This window comes from Alosa alosa, chromosome 9 (assembly GCF_017589495.1).
Source record: "Alosa alosa isolate M-15738 ecotype Scorff River chromosome 9, AALO_Geno_1.1, whole genome shotgun sequence".
NCBI classification, from domain to species: domain Eukaryota; kingdom Metazoa; phylum Chordata; class Actinopteri; order Clupeiformes; family Clupeidae; genus Alosa; species Alosa alosa.
This window is the reverse complement of record NC_063197.1, coordinates 24,961,846-24,986,386: the sequence shown is the minus strand read 5'-3', so window position 1 is coordinate 24,986,386 and position 24,541 is coordinate 24,961,846. Positions and strand designations below refer to the sequence as shown.

At 45.0% G+C, this 24,541-nt stretch overlaps 2 protein-coding genes across 2 annotated transcripts; one reads left to right on the top strand and one right to left on the bottom strand.

Annotated features, from left to right (window-relative positions):
- Nucleotides 1-334: 334 nt before the first annotated feature.
- On the top strand, nucleotides 335-1,372 carry tssk6 (testis-specific serine kinase 6). The gene has a single exon (XM_048253341.1). The coding sequence runs from the start codon at nucleotides 517-519 to the stop codon at nucleotides 1,351-1,353; it is 837 nt and encodes a 278-aa protein (XP_048109298.1). The 5' UTR covers nucleotides 335-516; the 3' UTR covers nucleotides 1,354-1,372.
- Nucleotides 1,373-2,467: 1,095 nt separating this feature from the next.
- gatad2ab (GATA zinc finger domain containing 2Ab) lies at nucleotides 2,468-23,843 on the bottom strand. Its single transcript, XM_048252327.1, is given in 13 exon segments — nucleotides 2,468-4,702; nucleotides 5,766-6,006; nucleotides 7,673-8,112; nucleotides 8,389-8,653; nucleotides 8,998-9,198; nucleotides 9,615-9,743; nucleotides 10,013-10,084; nucleotides 10,356-10,487; nucleotides 10,831-10,957; nucleotides 13,391-13,520; nucleotides 13,523-13,672; nucleotides 14,270-14,348; nucleotides 23,639-23,843. Coding segments are annotated over 12 exon segments (2,085 nt in total). The 5' UTR covers nucleotides 14,334-14,348; nucleotides 23,639-23,843; the 3' UTR covers nucleotides 2,468-4,568.
- Nucleotides 23,844-24,541: the final 698 nt, after the last annotated feature.

Here is a 24,541-nt window from a genome sequence, read left to right as displayed (position 1 = left end):
TAGTGAATGTGACATACATAATTCACCTTTGTTATTAAGTGTGGTTCTACACATACTCAACATGAGAAATTGTCTCTTGCGATTTACTGCAATTTCCACAAGCCTACCATTAATTCTGGTATGCAATAACAGACCCATATCACAAGGGTAATTATTTACCAATATAAATTAAATAATTAATTACCCATGAGGTAGGCCTACAATCCAATATCTTTCATTTGGCATTCAGGCCTAGGCCTACTGAAGCTAGGCTACATTACGCATTACCTCTGGCCCGCATTTGTCATATTGTCATGACGTCACAAAGCACACTAATGATATCTTGCAAGACTATTCTCATCAAGGTCATTAGGCCCATTTCATCACCTCAGCGGTCCCAGGGAAGCATCCGTTCCTCCAACAACGGTCGAGGTAGGGAGCAGGGTTTGGCACCCGCCCCTGGGAGTAGCCTTGTGATGGACCGGATCCCGTTTAACCTGGAATAACCTAACCTAAGTCAAACGTTGAAAAATCAAAATGTACACGGAAAAGGTATTGAGGGGTATGGGCTATAAGATGGAGGCCATGTTAGGTGAGGGAAGTTACTCCAAAGTTAAACTGGCTCATTCCCAAAAGCACAAGTCTCAGGTGGCCATAAAAGTTGTAGACCGCAAGAAAGCCCCGCACGATTTCGTCCACAAGTTTCTTCCAAGAGAGCTTGCACTGTTGCGAACTGTAAGGCACGAGAACATTGTTCGTGTTTATGAATTCATCGAAGTTTGCAATGGGCGGTTATATATCGTCATGGAGGCGGCGGCTACAGACCTTTTGCAAAAGGTTCAAGAGGGAAACGGTGTACCAGCAGATGTAGCAAGGGCCATGTTCTCCCAGATAGTCAACGCTGTGAGTTACTTGCACCATAATGGAATCGTACACCGGGACCTCAAATGCGAGAACATCCTACTTACTGCGGACAACCAAGTGAGGTTAACGGATTTTGGATTTGGGAGATTTGCGGCTGGTTATCCCGATCTGAGCCAGACTTACTGTGGCTCTGCAGCCTATGCTCCACCAGAGGTGCTCCTAGGTGTGCCTTACGACCCCAGGAAGTATGATGTGTGGAGTTTGGGAGTGATTCTGTATGTCATGGTCACTGGATGTATGCCTTTCGACGACTCTAACGTCGCTGCACTGCCACTGATCCAGCGCAAGGCCTTGGTGTACCCAGATGATGTTGCGGTGGAGGAGTCTGTTCGCGTCATCGTATCGCTTCTGTTGCAGTTCAGCCCTTCGACGCGCCCATCAATCAAACAGGTTTCCGAGCAGTCTTGGCTTCAACAGTCAAGAGGCGATGGTATCAATCGAACGGGGTAATTAAAACCAACTGAACCCATTTTTGTTTTAAATGGTCTTTAATATGTAGGCTAAACTGTTTGGAAAGTAGCCTATATCCTTTGCAGTTTCACTATTGTTTTACATTTTGTCGACTAAACTGTAGATAACTTTGCAGAAAGAATTTGCGCATTGCTTTCCCAGTGCAACAAGTGTCTACCAAGCAAATTCTGCTGTTCATTCTGGGCCATTAGAAAGTCAATCCAGGTAGGGTCAGACGGCTCAAGTCAGAATGTTGTCAACAGTTCAGATTGTGCGCTGAGCTGTGAAAACCAGGCTATTATTTATTTTAAATCTCAGGGCATCCATTTTTCAGAAAACGGTTAAGACACTAGATTTTTAGACTTTTGAAAGCCATCCCCAACACAAAGGCTCTTAATAGGTCTATGGCCCCACAAATGTTCGTATTAGGGGTTTGCACGGCGTGTCATCAGATTTGGACGTTGCCATATTGGAGATACTCGCCTCATTAGAAAGCATTAGGCACTGAAGTAAATCCCTAACATCAAGGGAAATGGTTAGTTATTGCCGTGTTTTAGGTTGTACCAATAGGTCCGATTGAGAAAAAACATCTGGTGTATGTATCGACTTCCAAAAGTTATTAAAAAACCAAGGAGAAAAGAGAATAATGCCTGAAGTTATCAGAGGAAGGGGGGCGCTTGTGGTTGAACTTGGTACTTCGTCTCCCTCACCCAACTCATATGGATCTGCGCTGCCAATACACTGTAATTTCTCGAAACATCGCACATTTTCTTGTGGTCCAAGTCCTGCCCTATATGCCTTTGCATCTTAGACGCATTTTGATGAGCTTTTCTGTTGTTTAGACACGGCTACAATCACGTAAGATATCCAAAGTGCATAACACTCCATTGTACTTCATTCAGAGTATCGCCAATATGGCCGCGCGTGCTGGGTTACCATGGTTACCGGCCAGAACGTGACGTCCGTGCAAACCCCTAATAGAGCCAACAGCTCCATCTACAGTTCAATCTAAACAGTACAGTAGGCTACATAAATTTCAACTGCCCTGTCAATTGATCACTATAGGCTAATGTTTCTGTTTTCTTCCTCAAAGAAAAACAAATTCAGTTCCAAATTTTATAATTTCTTTTATTACAGCAGAGGCATGAAAACCCATTCAATCCTAGATATTCACACAAAAATGTAAAAGGGGTTAAAATTAGTTTAATTTTCATTAACAATTGAGCAGAAAACAAATACAACAAAAGTTACACTTCTTGTACAATTCATGGTGGGTATGCAAGGCGGTAACAGGCCAGCACCCCTAAAGACGGAATGGTGTTAGTTAATCACTCAGCATAGGGCAACGCTGCAGACAGGAGCAGCCACAGAACCAGTAGCCCAAAGACAGACACTGAGTCTCCACAGAGGGGCAAAGGGTTCTGTCCAGAGGACTTCCAACACAGGGAAATGAATGACTTTTCATGGATTTATAAAGTGTGGGAATAGATTAAGTTGGATGGGTGGAGAGGCTGGAATCGCCAAAAACACACAGCTGTTTAGATATGCCAAGTTAGTTAAATGTCGGTGATGAGATTCAGAAGTACCAAAACCTAGTAGTCAAGGGGAGCAAAAAGGAGTTTTGAAATACACACTGCTGTAAACCCAACATGGTTATGGCAAGTTGTAAAGCACCGAAATGAGCTTAAACATTTGTTTTCCAATTTTGTGACATTACTTTGTATAAGTCTAGCTTTAAGGGCAATAGACCCGGTTTTACAGGACTCCTGCAATAAAACCTAAAGGGACCCCACCCCCACATCAACACCCCCATTTCTGTCTTTCTCCACCAGGAGCGATTACAAACTTTACTCTTGGTGTGAGCAACAGAGTAAAGTCATTACAAATATTTTCTACTCCAAGTTCATTCCACCACCCCATTGCTAAACTGAGCACAAATAAATTATGGATTATTTCATGAGAAAATTATTTCCAATACTTTAAAGCACTGGACAAAGCGGGAACGATCGGGGATGATGATACCTAAATAAAGGAACTGGAGATTTAAAAACAAAACAATTATGCATTGGAATATCCTTCATCTAAAGTGACCTTTTAATAATATTCCCATGTACAGCACTTACCTAGAGGGAAAAAAAAAACACCACAACCTAGGACTAAAAGTATAATATATGAAGAGGACACCCTGGCCCCTTCTCAGAGGAGAAACATGCTACCATGATCAACATCCCCAAATCCACTTTTAAGTACAGCAGTAGCACCACTGTTTCATCACGGAAGGTTATACCAACTATAGAAATCACTTCTCCAAGAAGTGGTCCATGACTGCTCACTACCTTCCTTAACGCTTAGCTTTTTTCAAAAAGGTGTTTAAAAAATAAACACTTAACAATCAGATGTAAAACCACCTAAACTGTATAACCAGACCTTACAACTTAGACCTTAATGAAAGTCCAGTTTCATTAGAATGGGGGATAGAGGGGGTTGGGGGTCTCTGCTTACAGTATACTGCAGGGGGGAGGGGGGGGGGGAGAAAGAAAGAAAAATCAGCAATACAAAATGACACAAACCTGATCCTCCACATTGCTGGTTGGTGATTCAGGCAAGAGGCAGACTGTGTCTTCATACATATATAAGTCTCTTAGTTTTGCAAAGCTAAAGCAAAAAGTCTAGTATGATTAGGTGGATGGTCCACAAAGCCCAAAGACACTCCCTGCCGTTGTGGGTGCGTTTTCCGCCATCTAACCCACTAGAAAAACAGCGAGCAGCAGAGTGGCGGAAGCCAGTAGTCGGGCCTGTGTGGGTCCATCTTTGGCGTGACCTGCTGCAGCTGCCCTGAGCTGCCTGTGCATAGTGCAGATGGGTTCCTGCCTATGGGTGCCCAAGAGGTCCACGTTTCATCTCCTTCCCACTTCCTTTTGGAGGCCTCAAATTTTCCTTTTCCTCAGAGGCTACTTATCCAACCCCAACACACATACAGGGTATGTTTACCTCACAAGTACCGCTAGCTCAGAGAAAATAATAGAAGATCAGGTGTGGGAAAGAGCTTTTTTTTTGTTTTGTTTATTATAATAATTGGTCAATAGCTGGTTACCTCGTATCGAGGTAATCCACCAAATGTCCACTCTTATGCTGATAAATCATTACAATTATAACTACCATAAATTCTCATGTCCAACAGAGGGGGAGGGAGGGCGGTAGGGGGCCCAAGGGGGTTATTTCCATGTGTTAGCTGTCTGAGAGATGGAGCGAGAGGGAATCATGTCCAGCAGATACTCGCGCTGGCGCTCTACGGCAGAGGTGCTCTTGTGCACCGTCAGGCTCGGGTTCACATAGGCCATGGTGACGGCTGAAACCAGAGGAAATCACAGGTGTCAGTCAGGTGGGGGTAAAAACGCCCAAAAGTGAAACAGCCTCATCTTGAACGGTCCCTTCACGTCCCTGAGGTTTATAAAGGCTTGAAACTGCACTGTTCTTAATAATCCTAAATTATGAAACTGCATTTCAGGCCAGACTGTTCTGCAATCTGTTCATATTTTTGACTTTGACTCTGTTTACATGCACTTCAGTATCCCGGTCATGATAGGCATTCTGAAGCATCCCGGTTTTGTGATCGCGCGTGTAAACATCACATCCCGATTTCAGAACCCCGGATAAGCCCTTATCCCGGTTTTGAGAACTCCAGTTATGCCATCTGGAGTAACGTTACTTTGATAGAAACCAGGATTATGTTCCATGTAAACACTTTATTCTGGTTTCTAATGCAAACAAGCGCAATTGCATAAGAAACTGGGATAAGGACGGCTAATAGAACTGTTGGTAACCCGGATACCAGTATTCATCATATATACAAGAATATTAATAACCAGGTATCTCTGTGTTGATGTAAACACCATAATGACCGTAAATTGTATTGGGCTTGCCCGTTAATATGAATTAATCCCTCATGACAATGACGTGAGAAACACAAAACAATAAAATCAATACCAACCAGACCCAAAGAGAGCTTATCCCACTCACTGCATACATTTCTATGATTAAGGAATACATACAAACAATGCCATTTTCTTACTTACTACCTATAAACATTATGTCTGTCTGGATTTATTGCAAATGTCAAGATTACTATGATTACTGATGGTCTGACCAGAATAGCATGGAACCAATGAACCTTTAGGTGATCCAAAGAAGGCAAGCTTGAATTACTTACAGCACTTACATAGCACCACATTCAACCATAGGGACTGACTGAAAAGAGGGATGGGAAAGAGAAAAAGAAAAAAAGAAAGAAAGAAAGAAAGAAAGAAAGAAAGAAAGAAAGAACAACAGACAAAAGTGGGGGCTGGAACTGAGGGCCATCAAACACATGTTTGCTGGGCACTCAGTGGCCTCGTCAGACGGGCGGCATCTACCTGCACTGAGGGCGTTCTGCTTCTTCCAGGCGTTGGCAGCGGGGCTGCTGCTGCTGCTGGTGGTGCGGTTGCTGCTGCCGCCGCCACTGCTGCCCTTTGCCCCTGCACGCATGGCATGCTTACCTGGCCTGCTGACCAGAGCGGCGGCCGTCACGGCACTCTGCAGCTGCGCCGGGGAGAAGGTGTGGCTCACGGTCCGGCCCCCCACAGACTGGCCCGAACGAGGCAGATGGCCTGGACTCTGCACCGGCAGCAAACAAGACAACGGAGGAGAGCAGGAAATTAAGAGCTGCAGACTAATAAGGCAATGCAAAGAGGGACGTGCAAAAGCCACCATGTCTTTTAAACCAAAAATATGCTTTACAAAAGCTTTTTTTTAACTCTCAAACAAGTTCGGTTTGTGGAACAATATTATCGGAGAATTCTGGTGATTTTTCACATAGATCTCATGTTTATTGAGGTCACGGAGTATTGTCGGTAAAGAAAAAAACCTGCCAGCTGCGGCTACAGTGCTACACTCTAGGGGCATAAGGCCATCCTTAAAAATATTCTTGTTTGCAGTAACAGCCAAAAAAAAATAAAAATGGGTCGGTAGGTAGGTCAATAGTTTCCCCCAAGATTCAAAGGAAAAAAAAAAAAAAAAAAGTACAATTTTGGTCATGGTGATTAAGTAGGCATGAATTTACATAAATGTGCATATCGTGAGGTAACTGACTGGGTCATCAACCCGTGCCTTCAGGCGCACCATTGCAAACCTCATTCTGATGCAGGTTATATAGACCAGCCTTTCTCTAACTTCTTTGACTGACCGGAGGCCCGGTTATGGCAGACTTTGGAGTCATAGGGCTCATCTACATGTACCCAAAAAGAAGGCTACAATAGCTTTTGGCCACGTTATATTGAAATTTGACTATACAATACTCAATGGTATACAGTGTGTTATACAGTCTCTGCTCTGGAAGTTCCAAAAAACAATGTCGTTCTATTAAGTGTCATTAAATAAATAAATAGCCTTCCAACAGGTTAAAGCGGAGCTTTGATACCAACGTTATCGATTAGTTTCAGTTTCTCTCGCGCAGACGCGCATTGTATGAATGCTAATACCACCACACTATGGCTCTATGTTTAATGACATCGATAGCAGAAACGTTTGTTTTCTTTTTTTGTCGGCCCGCGCTTTCTTGATCAACTGCACAGAAAATTATCAGATGAAGCACCGGGCCTAATTTCACTCCACGACTCCGCGGACCAGCAGTCTCCACATTGAGAAATGCTGAATAGATCACAACCAATTTCAATACTTCGACACGGTCACCGTTAGACTAGGGGGGAGAAGGGATGGGAAAAGATCTAAGCACAGTTCTTCCAGAACTTCGTGCCAAGTAAAAGCGTTTGTGTGAATGTCAGTTTGTGTGAATGAAACGAAGCGTATAGGCCATAGTGTGACATGTGTAAAACCAATGGTGTAGAGATGACGCCACATGGTTTTATTTAAGTGAGCCTACGTTTGCATGTATGCAATTTATATTCACATTATTTTATTGCATTTGTATTGGTTGTTTAGAGTAAAAAAACAATCGGTCGGTATTAACGCAAGTTTACAACCGGCAAGTCGGTCGGACTAAAAGGGGAAAAAAAAATAATATTTGGGTCGGTTCTAAATTGACAGGCTCGGTCGGGTTACGGCAAACGAAAATATTTTTAAGGATGGCCTAAACATGGGGACTCGGTGACCTCAAGAAACAGATCTATCTGAAAAGTCGCCGGAATTCTCCTTTAATGACCATAGTGAGATTCTTCAGTAACAAGCCTACTGGTATAAGTTCAGTAAAAATTATACAATAGAAATGACTGCACTACAAGCTGAAACAGGTCAGCTGTATCACAGAGAAGCCCCTAATTGGTACCTGCTTGATGGTGGAGTGGTGGCGGTTGACCGGCGTGCCGCGGTTAGCCTGTGCCTGGTGAGACAGAGAGCGCGCCTGCTTGTACTGCGGAGAAACCAGCAGGTGCTGCTCGGCCTTCACCACCGAGGACGACAGCGAGGAGACCGAGGAGGAGGTGCCGGCGGAGGACGAGGAGGACTTGGAGGAGAGGGGCGAGGAGGCGGCCTGCTGCATGATGCGCTGCTCGATCTCCTGCTCCTGCTGCAGGGCCTTGACGAAGGCCGCCTTCAGCCGACTGGTGTGCTCGGCCTTCAGGGCCTTCTTCTGGTTGGACGACATGCAGTGCTCGCACATGATGGTGCCGCCCTTGTCCTGCCTCCAGCGGGAGGTGAAGTCGGTCTGGCACTGGGAGCAGGTGAAAGGCTCCTTGGGGGCCGCAGGGGCCGATCCTGGGGCCTTTCCTAAAAAACAAACAAATAAATGTCAAGCTAAGCAATTGTGACAACAAAAGCAAGGGCGACTGTGTGGCAATTAGCCCATCAACCTTTAGCTCCGTATACAACACTAGTTAATCTCGCGACCTAATTCTCCTGAGCCCTCATCTATTGTAGTTTCTTAGAAAATCACCCATGGTTACAGCAACAGGTGTAGGCAAGTAAAGAAATGCCTGTGGCGTGCTTGTGTATGTCTCTGTGTCATAAGAATGACAGGTGTGTAGCGGGCGTTTCCTTGCCCACCTCTTCCCAGTGTGTCGAGCAGGTTCTGCACAACCTCTTCCAGCCCCACCAGGTAGATGAACTCGTTGTTGGCGGCCGAGGGCAGGAAGTTGAGCTGGGGCGCGGGCGGCTTGGGCGGCGGGATCTCCAGGAGGGTCTTCTCTAGCTGCTTGCGCAGGGCCAGCTTGGCCGCTGCCTGCCGGCTGGCCGGTGAATCGTTTACGTTCACCGCGGAGCTGTTGGACTGGGAAGTCAACGTGGAGCCCTTCAGGTTGGTGGGAGAAGCCTGAGAGTGGGTGATAGGAGAGCAGTTAACACCACAGGCTCTGGGTAAGACATTACCTGAACTCCTTTTTGATATCCAATTACAGTTCAAATGGATGATGAAAATGGCATTATACGATATAAACTTCTGTATATAAATGTACATTATATTATATAAATTCCTGTATATTGCATTTAGTATTACTTGTTTGCCAACAGATTGATTACTCATGGTGGCCTTTAAAAACTGTTAAGTCTTCTTGTCTGCCATCATGTGACAGCTTATATTATGCTTCTGTAGTACACCAAAAGCATGCAGCATTCTCTACGCCTGTAGGCATCAGAGGGAGGGCAGGAGGGGCACACCTGTGAGATATTGACCAGCACGTTTGTGTTGGGGACGTTGGCCACGCGGATCAAGCCCTGCTGGATGATCCTCTGGCCCTGCACTTGCAAGTTGGGCATGGAGGCCCGCGGGGCCAGCAACAGCGGAGGGGGCCCCGAGCCCGAGTGTGCCTGGTGCTGCTGCCGCAGGCTCTGAATCTGCTGGGGAGTCACCGAGATTGGCTGCACAGAGACCGAGAGAGACAGAGAGAGAGACAGACAGACAGACAGAGACAGAGACACAGACAAACAATGGTGAGATGCAGAAACATAAAAGAAAATAGCCTGACTTTCAGTCACAACATTATCACTCAAATGTTCAAATATAATAATATACAGCTTGATTGAGTCAAAACTGTAGCATGGTGCCAATTTCTAATTCTTGACTTGTTTTGTTCATGTGCACAGGCTTGACATCCTGTTCCCTCAACCTCCTTATATGGCAAATGACACCATCAGTGGTAAGTTGTTTGTGCTTCAGGCAAACTACTCAAATGGCTGGTCAATAATTGAAAACATACTTATGTCTACCATAGGCCATGCATTAGGATAAAGTTCAAACAGAGTATTGTACATGCATGGGAGGACTGTGGTGTTACCTGAGCGCCTCGTACCAGGGGCGGCATGACTATCTGAGCGTTCTGGGAGCCCAGTTTGGAGTTGACCTGCTGACCTCCGCGCACCAGAGGCGGGGGGATGACCGTGCCCGAGCTGCGGCCTGAGTTTGCCTGTGAGCAGCAAAGGTTGCCTTTAGAGATCCACTACAACACAACATTAGCACTTACAACAGCATGAAATACATGTCTACGGAGAGTGCAATGTGAAACCATTTATGCAAGATACAGTACGAATCAGCCTCATACTGAGCTTCTACTATTTGTAAAGACTAGAGGTGATATATGTTGTAACATGGATGTATGTTAACCAGCAAGGACTAGTTTTCTAAAAATAGGGAATGTTTCTTATTCACATACTTGTGCGGAGGTGGAGTACTTACTTGGAGCTGGCCTTTACTGGAGGGGATACTGCCTCTGACCAGTGGAGGTGGAGTTGCCACAGAGTTTATGGGCTGACAGAGAGAAACAGGAAACGGGGGATTCGGGGGGAGGGGGGGCATATGAGAGGTGAAATGTGAGGAATCGTGTGTGGAAGGACAGTGGCGTATACATATGCTTAGGAGGACTGTGAGCGTGTGTGTTTGTGTGTTTAAGTGTGTGTGTGTGTGCGCGCCTGTGTGTGTGTACGTGTTTAAATGAGTGGAGAGTGTGTGTGTGTGTGTGTGTGTGTGTGTGTGTGTTGTTTAAACGAGTGGAGAGTGTGTGTGTGTGTAGATGCGGTACCTTTTGCACAGTGCTCTCCTTCTGGATCTGGCTCTGCCGGAGCTTCTTGAGCAGCACCAGCTTGGCCTCCTGCAGACGCAGCTCCTCCTTCAGCTGCTTAATGATACGCTCCCGCTCCTCTGGACTGCTCTTCTGCACGCGCACACACAGGAACACACACGCCAAGACGACACATCACAATACGCCGACGCACACATCGCCGCAATTGGCGCCACAGCACACACACACACACACATTCACACACACGTAAGTACATGGTCTGTTTTTCTATTAAAAAGGCAACCTCTGCAAACACTCACACCCACACAAACACAGTTAAAATGTTACCAACAAGCAGAGGCTGCATTTGTAACTGTAGCGCATTGACTGGGTTTTGGGTTAGGCACCATCAGGACTAACGTTACTGTGCTCTCGGCCACGCAGCTGCACTCACACAAACAGGACGGTGGCTGTGTGCTGGCCTGGCCGTGCTTACCATAAGCATGTCCGTGTCGGTCTTCTTCACGATGTGGCTCAGGCCATTCATCATGGGACTGGAGGGCTCGTTGTCCGACAGCACAATGACATCATCTGGCGTTGGCGGCCTCTCTTTCTTAATCTCACTAAGAAGATGGAAGAGAGGAAGACACACACAGAGTTCAAACCACTGCAGCATTGATCACTACTGCACCATGATGGGGACAGTGTCCAAGCCGAGGGCCGTCACCACCACATTAATGACAAAGATGCAAAATGTACAGTTTACTGTAAACAACTCAGATTACAATATTAGAACTTTCTTTGGTCCCTCCAGAAAATGTTAAAGGCAGGTTCCAACCATTAAAAATGACCAAAAAAAAAAAAAAAAAAAAAATTTCCAGAACTATATTATAGGTCTGAAAAATATCTATTACAATCATAGGCCAACAACAGCATTGCCCTGCCCCCATTAAGATCCTCAAATGCAAACCTGTGCTCCATCCACGGCATTTATTATTTACCTTTACAAAAACAATATTGCCGTATGGGCCCCAAGTTCCCCCACAATCGAGTGTGCCTGCTGCAGTCCTGCGCACGTCTCTTGAGGGACAAAAGGACTGGCAGGGCCTGCATGAGGCCCACTCTTGAGGCCTGAATGGATGATGGAGGAGATAACACCACCCCTCCCCCAATCCCAACCGCCTCATATCAGGCTTTGCGGTCTCTGATGGGAAGCGGTTTGTGGAGTGAGTGTGTGTGTGTGTGTGTGTGTGTGTGTGTGTGTGTGTGTGTTTGTAGGGAGGGGGAAGTGTGTGCACGTGTGTGTGGGGGGTTGTGTCATCAGGACAGTTCTCTGGCTGAAGCAAAGTCTCCGCCCAGAGACAGCAGCCTCCGAGGCCTGGTAAAGGCAGTGAGGGGAAAGGAGGGATCGTGGGGGGTGGGGGGTGTGAATGGCCTAATGCCAAACAACAGAACGCAGACACACAAAGACAATGTCCTCAGCTCTGGCTGTGGGGCAGAACACATGCCTATCAAGAAGGATGCACACACTCTCTGAGCGTCTCGAATGCCAGTACAGCAAGACTGCCGCCATAACACAAACTCAGCGAAGTGCATGGCTCCATTCCAGGACCCAGCAGAGCTCAACGCTCACTCACATACTTGTTCAGTGTGTGTGGAACTGCACACTGAACAAGTGTTAGGCTACACATGGCTATCACACACATCTGCACACAGACCACTGCAGAGGCCGTTCTCCATACCAGTGGCAGAATGAGTCAAACCAATAAATAATAAACACTTAATATACACAAAAAAAGTGTGGCAGAGGGTTGTTTGTGGCTGCTCGAGTGTGTGAGTTAGTGAGTGTATGGTGCCTGGGTGGGGGTGGGGTAATGGGACAAGGCAACATAGCAGGGGGGGGCGAGCATTTTTTGTTTCATCTTTACAGGCCTGCTATCACTTCCTGTGTGCATTATCCACTACAAAAAGAGATCACATGACCCAACCATTTCCCTCCACCATCACATGGCCCTCTCCATCCCTCCCCGCCCCCTTTTTTTACTGATCCCTCTCATGGAAACCATGGAAACGACCGGTTGGAACCAGTTTGTGACAACCAGTCTTCATTTTGTGAAGTGAGGCGTAGCTCAGGTGCAGCAGCAGCAAATGGAGCAGACAGCTGTTGCTGTTATTGCTGTTGTTGCCACTGCTGCTGCAGAGGCCTACAACTCCGCAGGGCCAGAGCAGCGACATCCTGAAGGCAGAGCGCAAACGGACTCCCATCACAACGTACTCACTACTCTCAAAACCCTCAGAAACGCTCGCAACGACGCTGAACATCTGCACATATCGTTACCACAGGGCCAAAAATAACTGCAACAAAACCACCCTCCTTAGCCTAAACGACACTGAATTTATTAATAGCAACATTTCAGAAGAGGAGCTGTACAGAAGCTCTAATATCCAGAGATCAAAAGGCTCACCACAGATTATCTTCAAGAAATGTTTGTTTAGTGGAAATTATGTTTTTATTATGCTGACATTGTAGGTCTAGTGCCATGCTGGAGAGGCATAGGAACTTAATTGTATATTACATTGAAGGTAAAGGTCTCATGTCTGTAGTACAATTTAGGAGAAGAGGGTTCTTTGGTAGAATCCATGATAAACGTTTGATACTCTTCAAGTTGTCTGGAGTTTTTAAATGAGTGCAGGGCTGACAGCATTTCACTTCAGGAGCTTGAAAACACCGGGGTAGTGTAGATGAGGGGCGCAAACATAACAAAAGTGTTTCCGATTCAAATGAAAACAGATTATTGTGGATGTAGCAGGTCCTGAGCAAACTTTCGTGAGTGGAGACTTGCTGCAGGCAAAAGATTTATTCAACAAGCTGCACGATTATACGTCAGGAAGTGTAGGAAGTGTAGGAAGTTCTGAATGGTTGGATTACGTCATTTTGGTGTTTATACATTGGTAGCCATCCCAGATACCAGTAAAAGCACTGTAAAAATGAGCGTTTGAGGGCGAGTCTAACACTGCTTTCTTTGCCTAGAAGTGCACTGGTGATCTGGGCTCACCTCTTGGTCGTGCTCATGTCCACTGGCTCGTCACCGGTCTGCAGCTCCACCTTGATGGTGGCCTTGACCTCGCCGGACTTCAGCAGGCTGCTGACCTTGGTGGCGTGGGGCAGCTCTGCGTTACTGCCAAGCCGGAGCCCTTCGTCGTCGCCGCCGCCCGGCCCAGCTCTGGGTGCTCCAGCTTGAGCCGCTTGCGCTCGGCCTCCGAGGGCGGGGCATCCTTCTCCAGCGCCCTCTTCTGGCTGCGCGTCTGTCGCACCACCTCCTCCGACATCTTCTCACCTACAGTTAGACACACGCAGGGGACACAGGATGAGCTTTTCCATATACAGACACGTGTCACACACACACCCATACACATTGAACAAAGTCCACTGACATCATCTGACAATGGTTTTGGTTTCTTTCTGCAGCTTGGAAAGCCATATGCACCTATAAGACATCTCAGTGTTACAGAGTCTCGGATCATTTACATGTCGTTAAGCAATAATCAGTGTGCGTGGGTGAACTTATTCAGGGGGCCACTGCCAACTTCCTACTGGTGCAAATGACTCATTTTATTGAGCTCTAATGGGTAGGACTTCTTATATTGTTTTCTTCTTGAAGTTGTTTGACTTTTATTACAATCTATGGGATAGTTTTAACCATCTGGCTTGTTTGATGCATTGAGTATTTTACGAATCAGTGGTTTGTTGTCTTTCTGTTCTCTGTGCTTGTGAGTTCCCAAATCCCAATCAACCACGCTGTTATGAAAGTACTGAATCTTGAATTTATACCTCAGAGTGACTAAGCCCTATCCAGATGCAAGAAAATCCACATGCTGAATATGCATGACATAGCCTTGCAGGAAAAAATTCCACACACACAGATTAGTCTTGCCTGGATGCAGAGTGAAGTCAGTCAGCCTTTTTGGCCAATTCTCCTCCTCATTGCACAGGCTCATCGAACAGGTTGAGAGCTGGATTTGGATGAAAGGGTTTTGATATTCAAGCAATGGCATTCAAAATATAATTCAATAATTTTCCACAGGGCAATCCCACACAAAACTGTCACGTCCATAACGCCAACACAATGCCATGGTATGGTATGGTGTGAATGATGATTACTTGAAATTTGAGCATTCACTCTTCTTGGTTGTAGAACAAACATGAAAAACTTTTCACATAATCATTCGCATCATACAAATACCATTGCATTTAGTTGCCGTTACGGACATGACAGTTTTGCGTGGAAGTGCCCCACAGTGTGAAGTACAATTGCTTAAAGACTTTAAATAATGCAGCCTCAGCCTGTTTTAGTACTGGGGGGGGAAAAAAAGTCCTTTCTGGGACAACCTGTATGTCTGATGGTGCTTTTGTCATCTCAGTACTGGCTTTTCCTTCTGATGGACAGAATGGGGCCTGCATGACAACTCTACGCCTCCGACAGCTTCTTAAAAGCCTGCACTCCTGCACCTCCACACGAACCCTCCAACAGCATCCAGGTCACATCAGGTCCTCACATCAAGCCTGTCAGCACCCTACATGTCCTCCTGCTACAAAGCAATGCAAACTCAAACGGGTAATTTTCATTCTGCTTACGGATAGATGTTGCATAAAACAAACTATATATACACACACACAATCACAGTCTAGATAATAAAACAATGCATTAGAACTCCTTAACAGCCATTGAAGTAGTAAACAGGCCTTCCAAATCAGTGACTGCTTCAAGTCATTTATCATTTTCATGTCCTTGGAATTTCAGTCAATGAAATGATTAGGCTAACTTTTCATATGTGGAATGAATCATCTTGACAGACAGATATGAGCTCCATGGGCCGAGCTCGCATGGGGCACGAGTGGAGCATGATTTAGGCCCATTTAAGCCTACAGGGTTTACTCCTCAGTCATGGTAGTTTAGCCAACTGTAGAGTGCTCAGCAGTTTTTCGGGCAGACGCCCTATGATTCAACTCTCTTAATCCTTCCGCCCCTCCCCCTTCAGTTGTCCCATTAACATTTAAACTTTTTATTATGTCAATCTACTCTTATTCCACATAGGTCCGTACCCATGTCACACATCATACAAACACACACACACACACACACACACACTACATCTTCCGTCTGATAAAGAAAGCTGACTCAAGGTCTTTCTCATCTGACGTGACATCATCAGGGTTCCACATGACCCTTCCCAAGATTCCATGGGACACACAAAGCACTTCCCTGAGAACCGGTTTGAACTGGTCTGTGGGCGAGAGAAGCTCAGGCAGGTTTTTAACCCCTGGAGAGACGGGGCTGGCAGCAAACGCATGAGTGCCACACACACACACACACACACACACACACACACAGGTCTGTGTCTGCTAGGGAGGTGGGGCCTTAGCATTCCAAAACAAAAGTCAGCCTGAGATGGCCGACGTCGGCCACTCCGACGAAGCAACAACAGGAAACATGGCTGAGCAGAGGCCACTGCAGTGCACACGTACACACACACACACACACACACGGGGCGCACAGACAGACACACACGTCTGTGTTAAGCCTACGTCGAGCGTCAGAGAATTTGTAATTTGTTCCCCAGACGCCATTTTCTCTCTGGTCATGGTCATACTTAAAGAGAGCAAACACTTCAAGTTGTGTGTGAATCCAATAATGTGAACTTTAGTCAAACTGACAGGAGGACAAAACAATGTGACATATGCACTCAGATGCTGAAGAGTGCCACTAGAGAACTGATCTAAGGGATGTCACGTCAGACATATTTTCCTACGTTCAATAAACCACTTCTTTAACATGTCATTTTAATCTTCAGAGAGGTGTCCAAGAGTAGACAAGTCTGCAATAAGAGGTCAATAAATCAGATGAGAGAGGCTGAGCTGCTCTAAATACTCATGTATACTGGGCTGTCCTTTGTTCAGGCTCAGTTGTTTTGGTTAAAGAGCTGTAGAACAGGTGAGAAACATACTGATCTCCACTCCTCTCATCCAGCAACTCCTGTGCCTATATCATTTATCTATTTTTGCTGATAATATCCAAAGTGATGGTGACTCAGTGAAACACTTCTTTCGAAACCCCTCTCTAGGAACAGCATACATGGCTGCAGCATTGACAATAACCTGCTAGAGCTTTCTACATCCATGTTGTTGCTACAGGACCAAAGTCCATGCTGAAAGCAGGAGTACTCGGAGGGTGGGGAGCTCCTGGTGTTTGTGGCTGCTATGTGGGACAGAGGGGTAGCCATGGTAGCTAGCATGGGCTCTCTGTCCTACTGGGGGTTAGCAATAGAGCAGAGAGGGCTGTTTCTGGCAGAGGGCAATCACTGTCCTCTGGTGAGAAGGATTGTCTGTAGCCTGTATACCCTGCTGCTTACCAACACATAGAAAAAGGAAACGCATGGCATGAGCTATGGAGCTGTATTAACATATTAACAAGAGGTGGAGTGGGCATAGGAACCACCAGGTAACAAGAATCAGAACAAGAGTCAAGACGAGTCACAAGTGGCCAGGCTTTACTTCTAAATCTCTATGTAGAGCCTGGACATCCAACTCTCAAATGCCCATTACAAATGCCTATCAGAACTGGGCAGATTACTGAAATAGGATCAACGCCTAACAAGACAGGATTGCAGAGGGGGACCTAGAGGAAAGGGTCTCAGCAGCTTCTAGGAGCAGGATGAGGAGTAGAGAACTCATTACAGGTGCAGGCATCAGTCAGTCTTGGTGGAAGCCAGTGTCATATGTCCATAAAAGGAAGTAATCAGTTGTCAAGCTCAGTGTTTCCCACAGAATTGGATTGAATTTCAGAATTGGACAATGTATGTATTAAGATCGTCTTGGTAGTGTATAGGTCTAATGGAGTGCCTGTCACATAAGACGTTCGTGAGTAACACAGTTAAAAGGCTGCTGATGTGTGGATGCAATTCCTAACGTTTTCTACATAGTTAAAATAAAGGTTGTACTTCTCCTTGGGACAAGCACTTTTGAATTTTGGAAAACACTTTTCCATTTACATCGGGATTTTGTAAACATTCAGTGTCAGTCAATGAACCCTTCAACGAAATTGACAAGCAGCTGTAAGTAGGCTATGCATGCTAAATTCGACATCCAAACAGTATTCTAACGTTAGCTTTGAGATACTGCTTGATTGCATAACTTAACATAGTTTAGTCTCTTCAATGTAGCCTACTATGTTGCGATAATTCCTTAGCAGAGTTAACTTCAATGCAGCAGTTTTGAACAAATTTGGTCACAATGCTAGCATGGTCATTTAATGCTAAGCGCAATTTTATGTGGCAACAACAATCCTTCAACAATGCGTGATTTTTGTTAAATGCCAGACGTCTTCTATGCAATGCTTCTATGTGGCAACAACAATCCTTCAACAATTTAAATTAAAAACATAGAATATTTTGTTAAATGCACATGCAGAGGAGGGGCAGCAAGCTCCTACTTTTCTTTAAAGGTGCTCTAGCGCATGCTGGGTAACATCAGAGAGAGCTATAGGACAGCTAGCAGTTGGTTAGGTGATGTTTGCAGTAACAGTGACATAAAATGTTTTAGCCTAAAACAGATCGCGTGGTGTATTCGGGCTTAGAGCACCTTTTAGGTGATGTTTGCAAGACCAAAATGTTTTAGCCTAAAAACGACGGCCCTTCTAGAGAGGAGCCGAGTTTCAAACTGCCTCTACTGTACGGACTTTCATTACACACTTTGCATAGCGGAGCTTGGATCACAGCATCATTACATATTTGCATACAAACGACAAGCTATGGTCAGTGTCTGCCTCAACACAAGTGTTCTTTCACAGGTGGAGATGACAAGAACAAACACCACGGGGCACTACCCACAGCTCTATTCTGCCCTATCAGATCAAGTTGTAAAGTGGATCTGGGGAACTGCCTGACTACAACTATGCAGACCATCAATATCAACTAAGCTACATGAGTAAACTTTATGGACTTTTAACAAACATGAACCAGTATGCTCCATTTTACCTCCTGTGAGCAAGCCCCTTCACAAATAACTCTGCACATAACAATCCTCTTGACACTTGAGCAAACATTCGGTCATTTCAAATGAAGCGAGTAGTTCCTGGTCTTACATTGTGTCTCTCAAGGCATAAGGTATATGGGTGGGGGGTAGATTAGTAATATGTTGCTGACCCTCATTACCTAATAAAAATAACTATCTATAAAATCAAAATAAATCTATATGGACATATGGTCCCCAACTCTTTGCCTAATTATATAGATATTGTGTATTCTATGTGAATTGGTCCTACATTATGGACATTCCAAAGAATAATTTACTTTAGTCAATTACTTCAGTCTGAAAGCCCCAAACACCAATTTGACCCACATGACCTCACAGAGGGCGCTTTTCGACCGACAGAGAACGCGTTCTTGAACCAGTTCTGTTCAGAATTCTTTGAATCTCGGTGCTATCTAGTGAACCAGCTCACATTTCCACCAGTTTTGAACCGCACCAAGGGTATCACAAGAATGGGTGTTGCATGCGATGCATAAAACGGGACAATGATATGAACAGTTAATGCTAGTTAATGTCTGTAGTGTAGTGCTAGTTGACTAGTTTTGTTACTATTTTTAGAACTATTTTCTGGTTGAAGCTCCGAACCAAGATGACATGCTCCGAAACGTTTTTTGTTTGGTCGAAATGGTCCGAACAGTTCAAATGTCGGTTTGCGAACTGGAATGGAACCGGCTCTCTGGCGATGGAAAAAGGCTAACAGTGTCACTTGGCTTCTATCAACCAAACGCACACACACCAATTTGTTTATTCAATGGCCATGTATATTTAGTATACATGAACGAGACCAAATAACATGAACATTTGCGTATGCTTTACACATGGCCCTGTAGCAACTGATCGTATGCGGGCAGAAGACGGGGGCCGCACTGGATGTGAAGGAGCTCTTGTTCCCCTCCTGAGGCCCTCAGCGCTGATGCAACAGCTTCCTCTGGGGAATAGACAGAGAGCTCCTCGACAGCCTGCAGGAACTATTCATTATGTGACACTTGGAAAGCAGCGCTAGAGACGAGGCCCATTCACGATACACGCTGTACTTTTCCCCCTCCTCCCAAAGTCAGACGGATAACATGAAGAACAGCCTCAAAAGAATTCCAGTCGGGAATCTTCCTGAAGACGACGCTGACCCACAGCACCCTTTGCTCTGAGAGAGCTCATCTTTACCTGAGCACGCTGTAAATTAACCAAAAGTTCCACCCAATTCCATGTCTACTTAGGGTTGATCTTACTCACCCCGAACGATTTCGCAACGCCACACACACACACACACACCCACACAGGGAACAGGTTAAAGAGATCCTTACAAGGGCCGTGGCCCCCTGCTATCAGTCCTACTGTACTAAATACCCATCTCGCTCCTTTGTTCCCCCTCACAGCTGCCCCTGGCTGACTGGAGGATGAGTGCCCCTAATGGTGCAGCATTGCATATCAAGGGTTAAGCCCCTGCCATTTTGACGCCACCGATCTGGCCATTAGGGTGTTACCTAACAAAATGGACGTCTTTAACCCTGCGGCTGCTGGGGGCTCCACCTGGTACAGTGACAGTGAGCACGAGGCCAGGAAGTGGAGCCAATCTGCCACACGTGAGCACAAAGCCTGGCCTCCCTAGCAACAAACATGACAGTGAGCACGAGGCCAGGAAGTGGAGCCAATCTGCCACACGTGAGCACAAAAGAATGCTCTCTCTCCCTTTCACACACACACACACACACACGAAGAAGCAAACACTTACAGCGTAGACACCCCTCCCCCATCTCTTCATGCACACACACAGACACACATACACACCTCATAACAGGATCGCACGTGCCCAACTCCTATCTCTGACTAGATCGCCACATTCGGTCTAATCTGCATGAACCCTCAGCTGAACGAGAATTTGCATATAAAAATATTACATTAGAAATGTGTGTGCAGGGCTATAGTGATGTCCCTGAATTAGTCTAGACATCGAGTTTAGATTGTCTGAAATCCTCAATAAGAGGATGTTTGTAATACTATCAAAATATAGACTGACTAAGAGCTTGATGGCTTTTTCATTAATAAGTAGCTGTGGCAGATGCTCTGGGGCTAAGGAGACGCCAACTCCAGATCCAGACAAGAACTCAAGCCTGTATGCCTGTAGGGGCAATGAAAGGCTGAATGTAAACTGGTTTAGCACGTTTCTTCACTGACATCTGATAATTTTCTTCACCAAATCAATCATCCCTAACCTATGTGACCATACTAACAAGTTGATTGCACCGATCTTTGCAGGGTTCTAAACAAGACCCACAAACATCAAACTGCTCACCAAAGCACCAAGCAACTTCCAGCACCTGGCTCACTTGCCATGGACATCAACAGTCTCAGAAAGAGCACCACCACTAACTAACTAACCTGATGACCTCTCCTCAGCCTATATGAACACCTGCCATTATTGGGTCACATATGAACACAAACCATGACCAAGCTCCTGCAAGGGGGACGTAGCTCCCTGACACAGGTTGTTCATGTGGTCCCCCCTGGATGAATGCCTTGATGTTGCAGTAGCACTGAGAGTTCCAGAGTTGTCATGTCAGCACTATCCCTCCAAAACAGAGAGTGACAAACTATTGTTGAGAGACACACTAGAAAAACATGGCATTGTTTTCGATTCTTTCACCGGCCTTCTTAAAACCCAATGCCAATGGATCTTAGCGTTTTACTGTGCATTTCTAAACAACTCCCTCTGTGCGAGCAGTGCTGACCTATTTTTAAAATATTTGGTTGCCATCATTTCCTGAGATGAGGGCCTCTGTCCGTCTGACCAGTCAGTTACAAGGTTTAGGTCCTTGGCATGCTGAGCCAATGGGGCAAAGGTCTTTTCACGAAGCCTTACAGAGCATTTGGCTAGTTGTGAAGGTCATCCTAAAGCGGTCCTCACCATCACTATCGAGTAGGCCTTTGGCCTAGTGCACATAGAGCAGTTTTACCGCTATGATCGACAGAGATCTTGGCAGAGACTCTGCCTGATGACTCTGTTTGAAGTCAGGAAGTTGGGCTGAGAGACTGAAAAGCATGGCTAGTCATGCCTCTGTGTCGGTTGTCTGCATTTCCTGTTTATCACTCAGCCTACTCACTCACACATAGGCCTAGACCCACCTCCACATAATCAAGCCGTCCTTATGTAAAGAGCTGCTTTTACTTCCTCTCTTCCTGTTGCACTACAACACGATCAATCCAAAATATGGACTATAGCCAAACACTAGATGACTAACACTAGTAGCCTATGATTAACAAACGTTACAATAACCTTCTCCTTCCCCATTCCTCGTTTCACCGTGCTGCAAAATGCCAGCTATACTGATTCTCAAAGACAGTACAACATAGAATAATAGAATACACTGTTGAAGGGGATAGCCAGACTTTCATGTCAGAATATCTGAAAGTGGATAATGCTTTAAATTAAAGCACTGTCTTGATAATGGCTACAGTGCCCTGTAGAGGCTGCATTAGTCCAGCCAGACTATGGAACATGGGGACTGGGTCGAAGTAAGCAGAGCTATGCTTGTCTGACTGCATTGCTCTTAAATGGATTTCTCAGAGGGGTGACCACTCCAGATGCAGTTCTCCATGACGTTCAAACCGAGGCCCCCTTCAAATCACTGGGGAGTACCAGGTCACTCTCCTGGATAATTAACACACAATAGGTCTTATAAAACTCACATTACATCAGAAACAAGATGAATTCTTCACATTGATATCTACTGGCAACGGGAGACTCGGTTATGGACACAGGGACGGAAACAGGGAACTGGGTTGGCCACAAATGTAATGCCCCTTCCAAATGCTCGGCACGTAAACAAGATGTAAAAAAGTATATACGCATCGTAATACAATGTGTTGTAAAGTACAGTACAGTGTAAAGTACCTCATACAGTACAAAAAAGTAACAAATTGCACAGCTTTCTGACAAGAGCAAACACAAGGTAAGCTTGAGATAAACAACCAGTGTTTTAACTTATGCCACTCCATGTATAACAAGACAGTATAACAAGCAACGATAACATTACTTCACATATGCAGTGTAAATATAAAACGTGTTATGATATCGATCAATACCGGTAACGATATTGACCTCACCTTAATTTAACAACATATTTTAGGAGGATCCATAACCATCCACGAAAATAGATAAATACATATGGTTATATATTATATACATAAAACAATAGCAACACAAAACATAAACCGACAAATCGCTATTAAAACAGCCGATTATAGACGTATAAAAGAGAGTTTTGATTGGTGCCAGTGACTGACACTCAAACACTTCCCCATAGAAAGTAGGGATAACATTAGCTAGCTGCATCTAGATAGCTACCCGGCTAACTTATCAGGCTTGTAACTTTGGCCAATAACCAAAAACTGTCCATTTGAAAAGCTGACCGCCATTTAATAGCAACTTCATTACTACATCAAGATCAAGATTCGGTAAGTTAGTGGATGGTAGTCAACAACCAAAAGGGCTAACATTAGCTGCCTTGGCTAACGTTAGAAAGCCAACTGGCTACTTTTATTTAGCCATCACAGCCTCTGTTCATGATCTGTCGGATAGTCTTCAACTTTATTCATCTACCTGCACAACTTGTTTAGTCGTAGTGATCTTTCAAGTTTTCACTTGACTGCTTGAATGTTTATTCATGTGATGCCTAAAGTATCTAAACAGTTAACTTATTAGTATAATTCTTAGCCAGCTAGCCAACGTTAACCAGAAGTCCCGTCTTCGGACAATCGGTCGGCTTGCCAGACAGACAGACGGACAGACACTCTGTAACAAACAATCGTGGGATTCATAGCTAATTGGGTAACGTAAACTCGATAGCTTACAAGCGACTCAAGGCACTTTAAATAAACTTGACAAATTTCAACAAGCTCCAAACTGACTTGTAAAGCAGTGCAGACTATTAAGTTTTTGAAGACTCTTAGGAAAGAAACGTCGGGTGGTTCTTAGCAATCAATAGCTAACGTTAGGTGTATGGCTAATTACACCAGTGTGCCAGACAAACCATTTGCTACCTAGCATTTCCATCGATGTGTTAGCTCCGTAGCTAGCCCGTTCGCTGGCTAGCTAGGTGTTGCTAGCTAGCTTGCCAAGTAACGTTAGGCTGAGGACTAGGAAAACTTATAATCTTCGAGGTCATTTAATTGATACCCAAATTGTTTTCACTTCAGCATTATATACAGCTGAACTTACGGAGAAGGAGTGATGATGCCGTAGTTTCCCTCGAGACTTTCCCACGCGTTCCAAATAACTATTTACCCCTTAGTTCGGTGTAAAAAAAAATCCCGGGGATCCCCTTTCAGCCCTGCCCGTTGCTTCTCTGGTTGCCAAATAATGAGCCGTTTACACATGGAGACTCGGCGTCACAGCACTAAGCATGCGCGTTTAGCCACACCGGGCAGCCGGTTGGGACAGTGATAATCAATTCTGAGATGAGAAAGATGAGTTTATATCATGTGACCTTGCCATTAGAGTATCTCACCAACAGATGGAAACAAAAATACAAACTTTGAAGCCTGTGCTGTGATTGACAATTATGTGGAGGATGCTCATCTCAGCTTCCCTATCCAGGCCATTTAGTTCATATAGCAGATAGAACTTATTAACTTGATAAAAAACATGATATTTGTATACCTATACCAGACATTGGCTTATTTCACAAATTTTATTAAACCATAAAATTAGCATAATAGGTGAAATGTAAGAAATGTGTGCAAGATCTGACCATGGTCCCTATGATAAGCTAGTCTACTTCAAATCACATGAAATTGTCAGTGTAGCTCAATTCCCCTTTTCTCACTTTTCACTAGTTTACACAAATATAATCATCCAAATACGCAGAAGTTAGCCTTGTATGTATTCCATTATAGTTACGTTGCATTAATTCGTATTAATCATATATAACGTGTCTTTTCTTTTTGTTGGCAAGGGGCACAATTTGCATAGGCCTACTGACATTTCTGAGCCTTGGTCCAATGAATTACAATGTCCTCCAGTTAAGCAAAACACAGTAAAAGGAGAGTAAATGACCTCAAATGTCATATATGCCCTTCTTTGGCCCATGCTGTTGCACTCTTCCACTAATTATCATGAGAA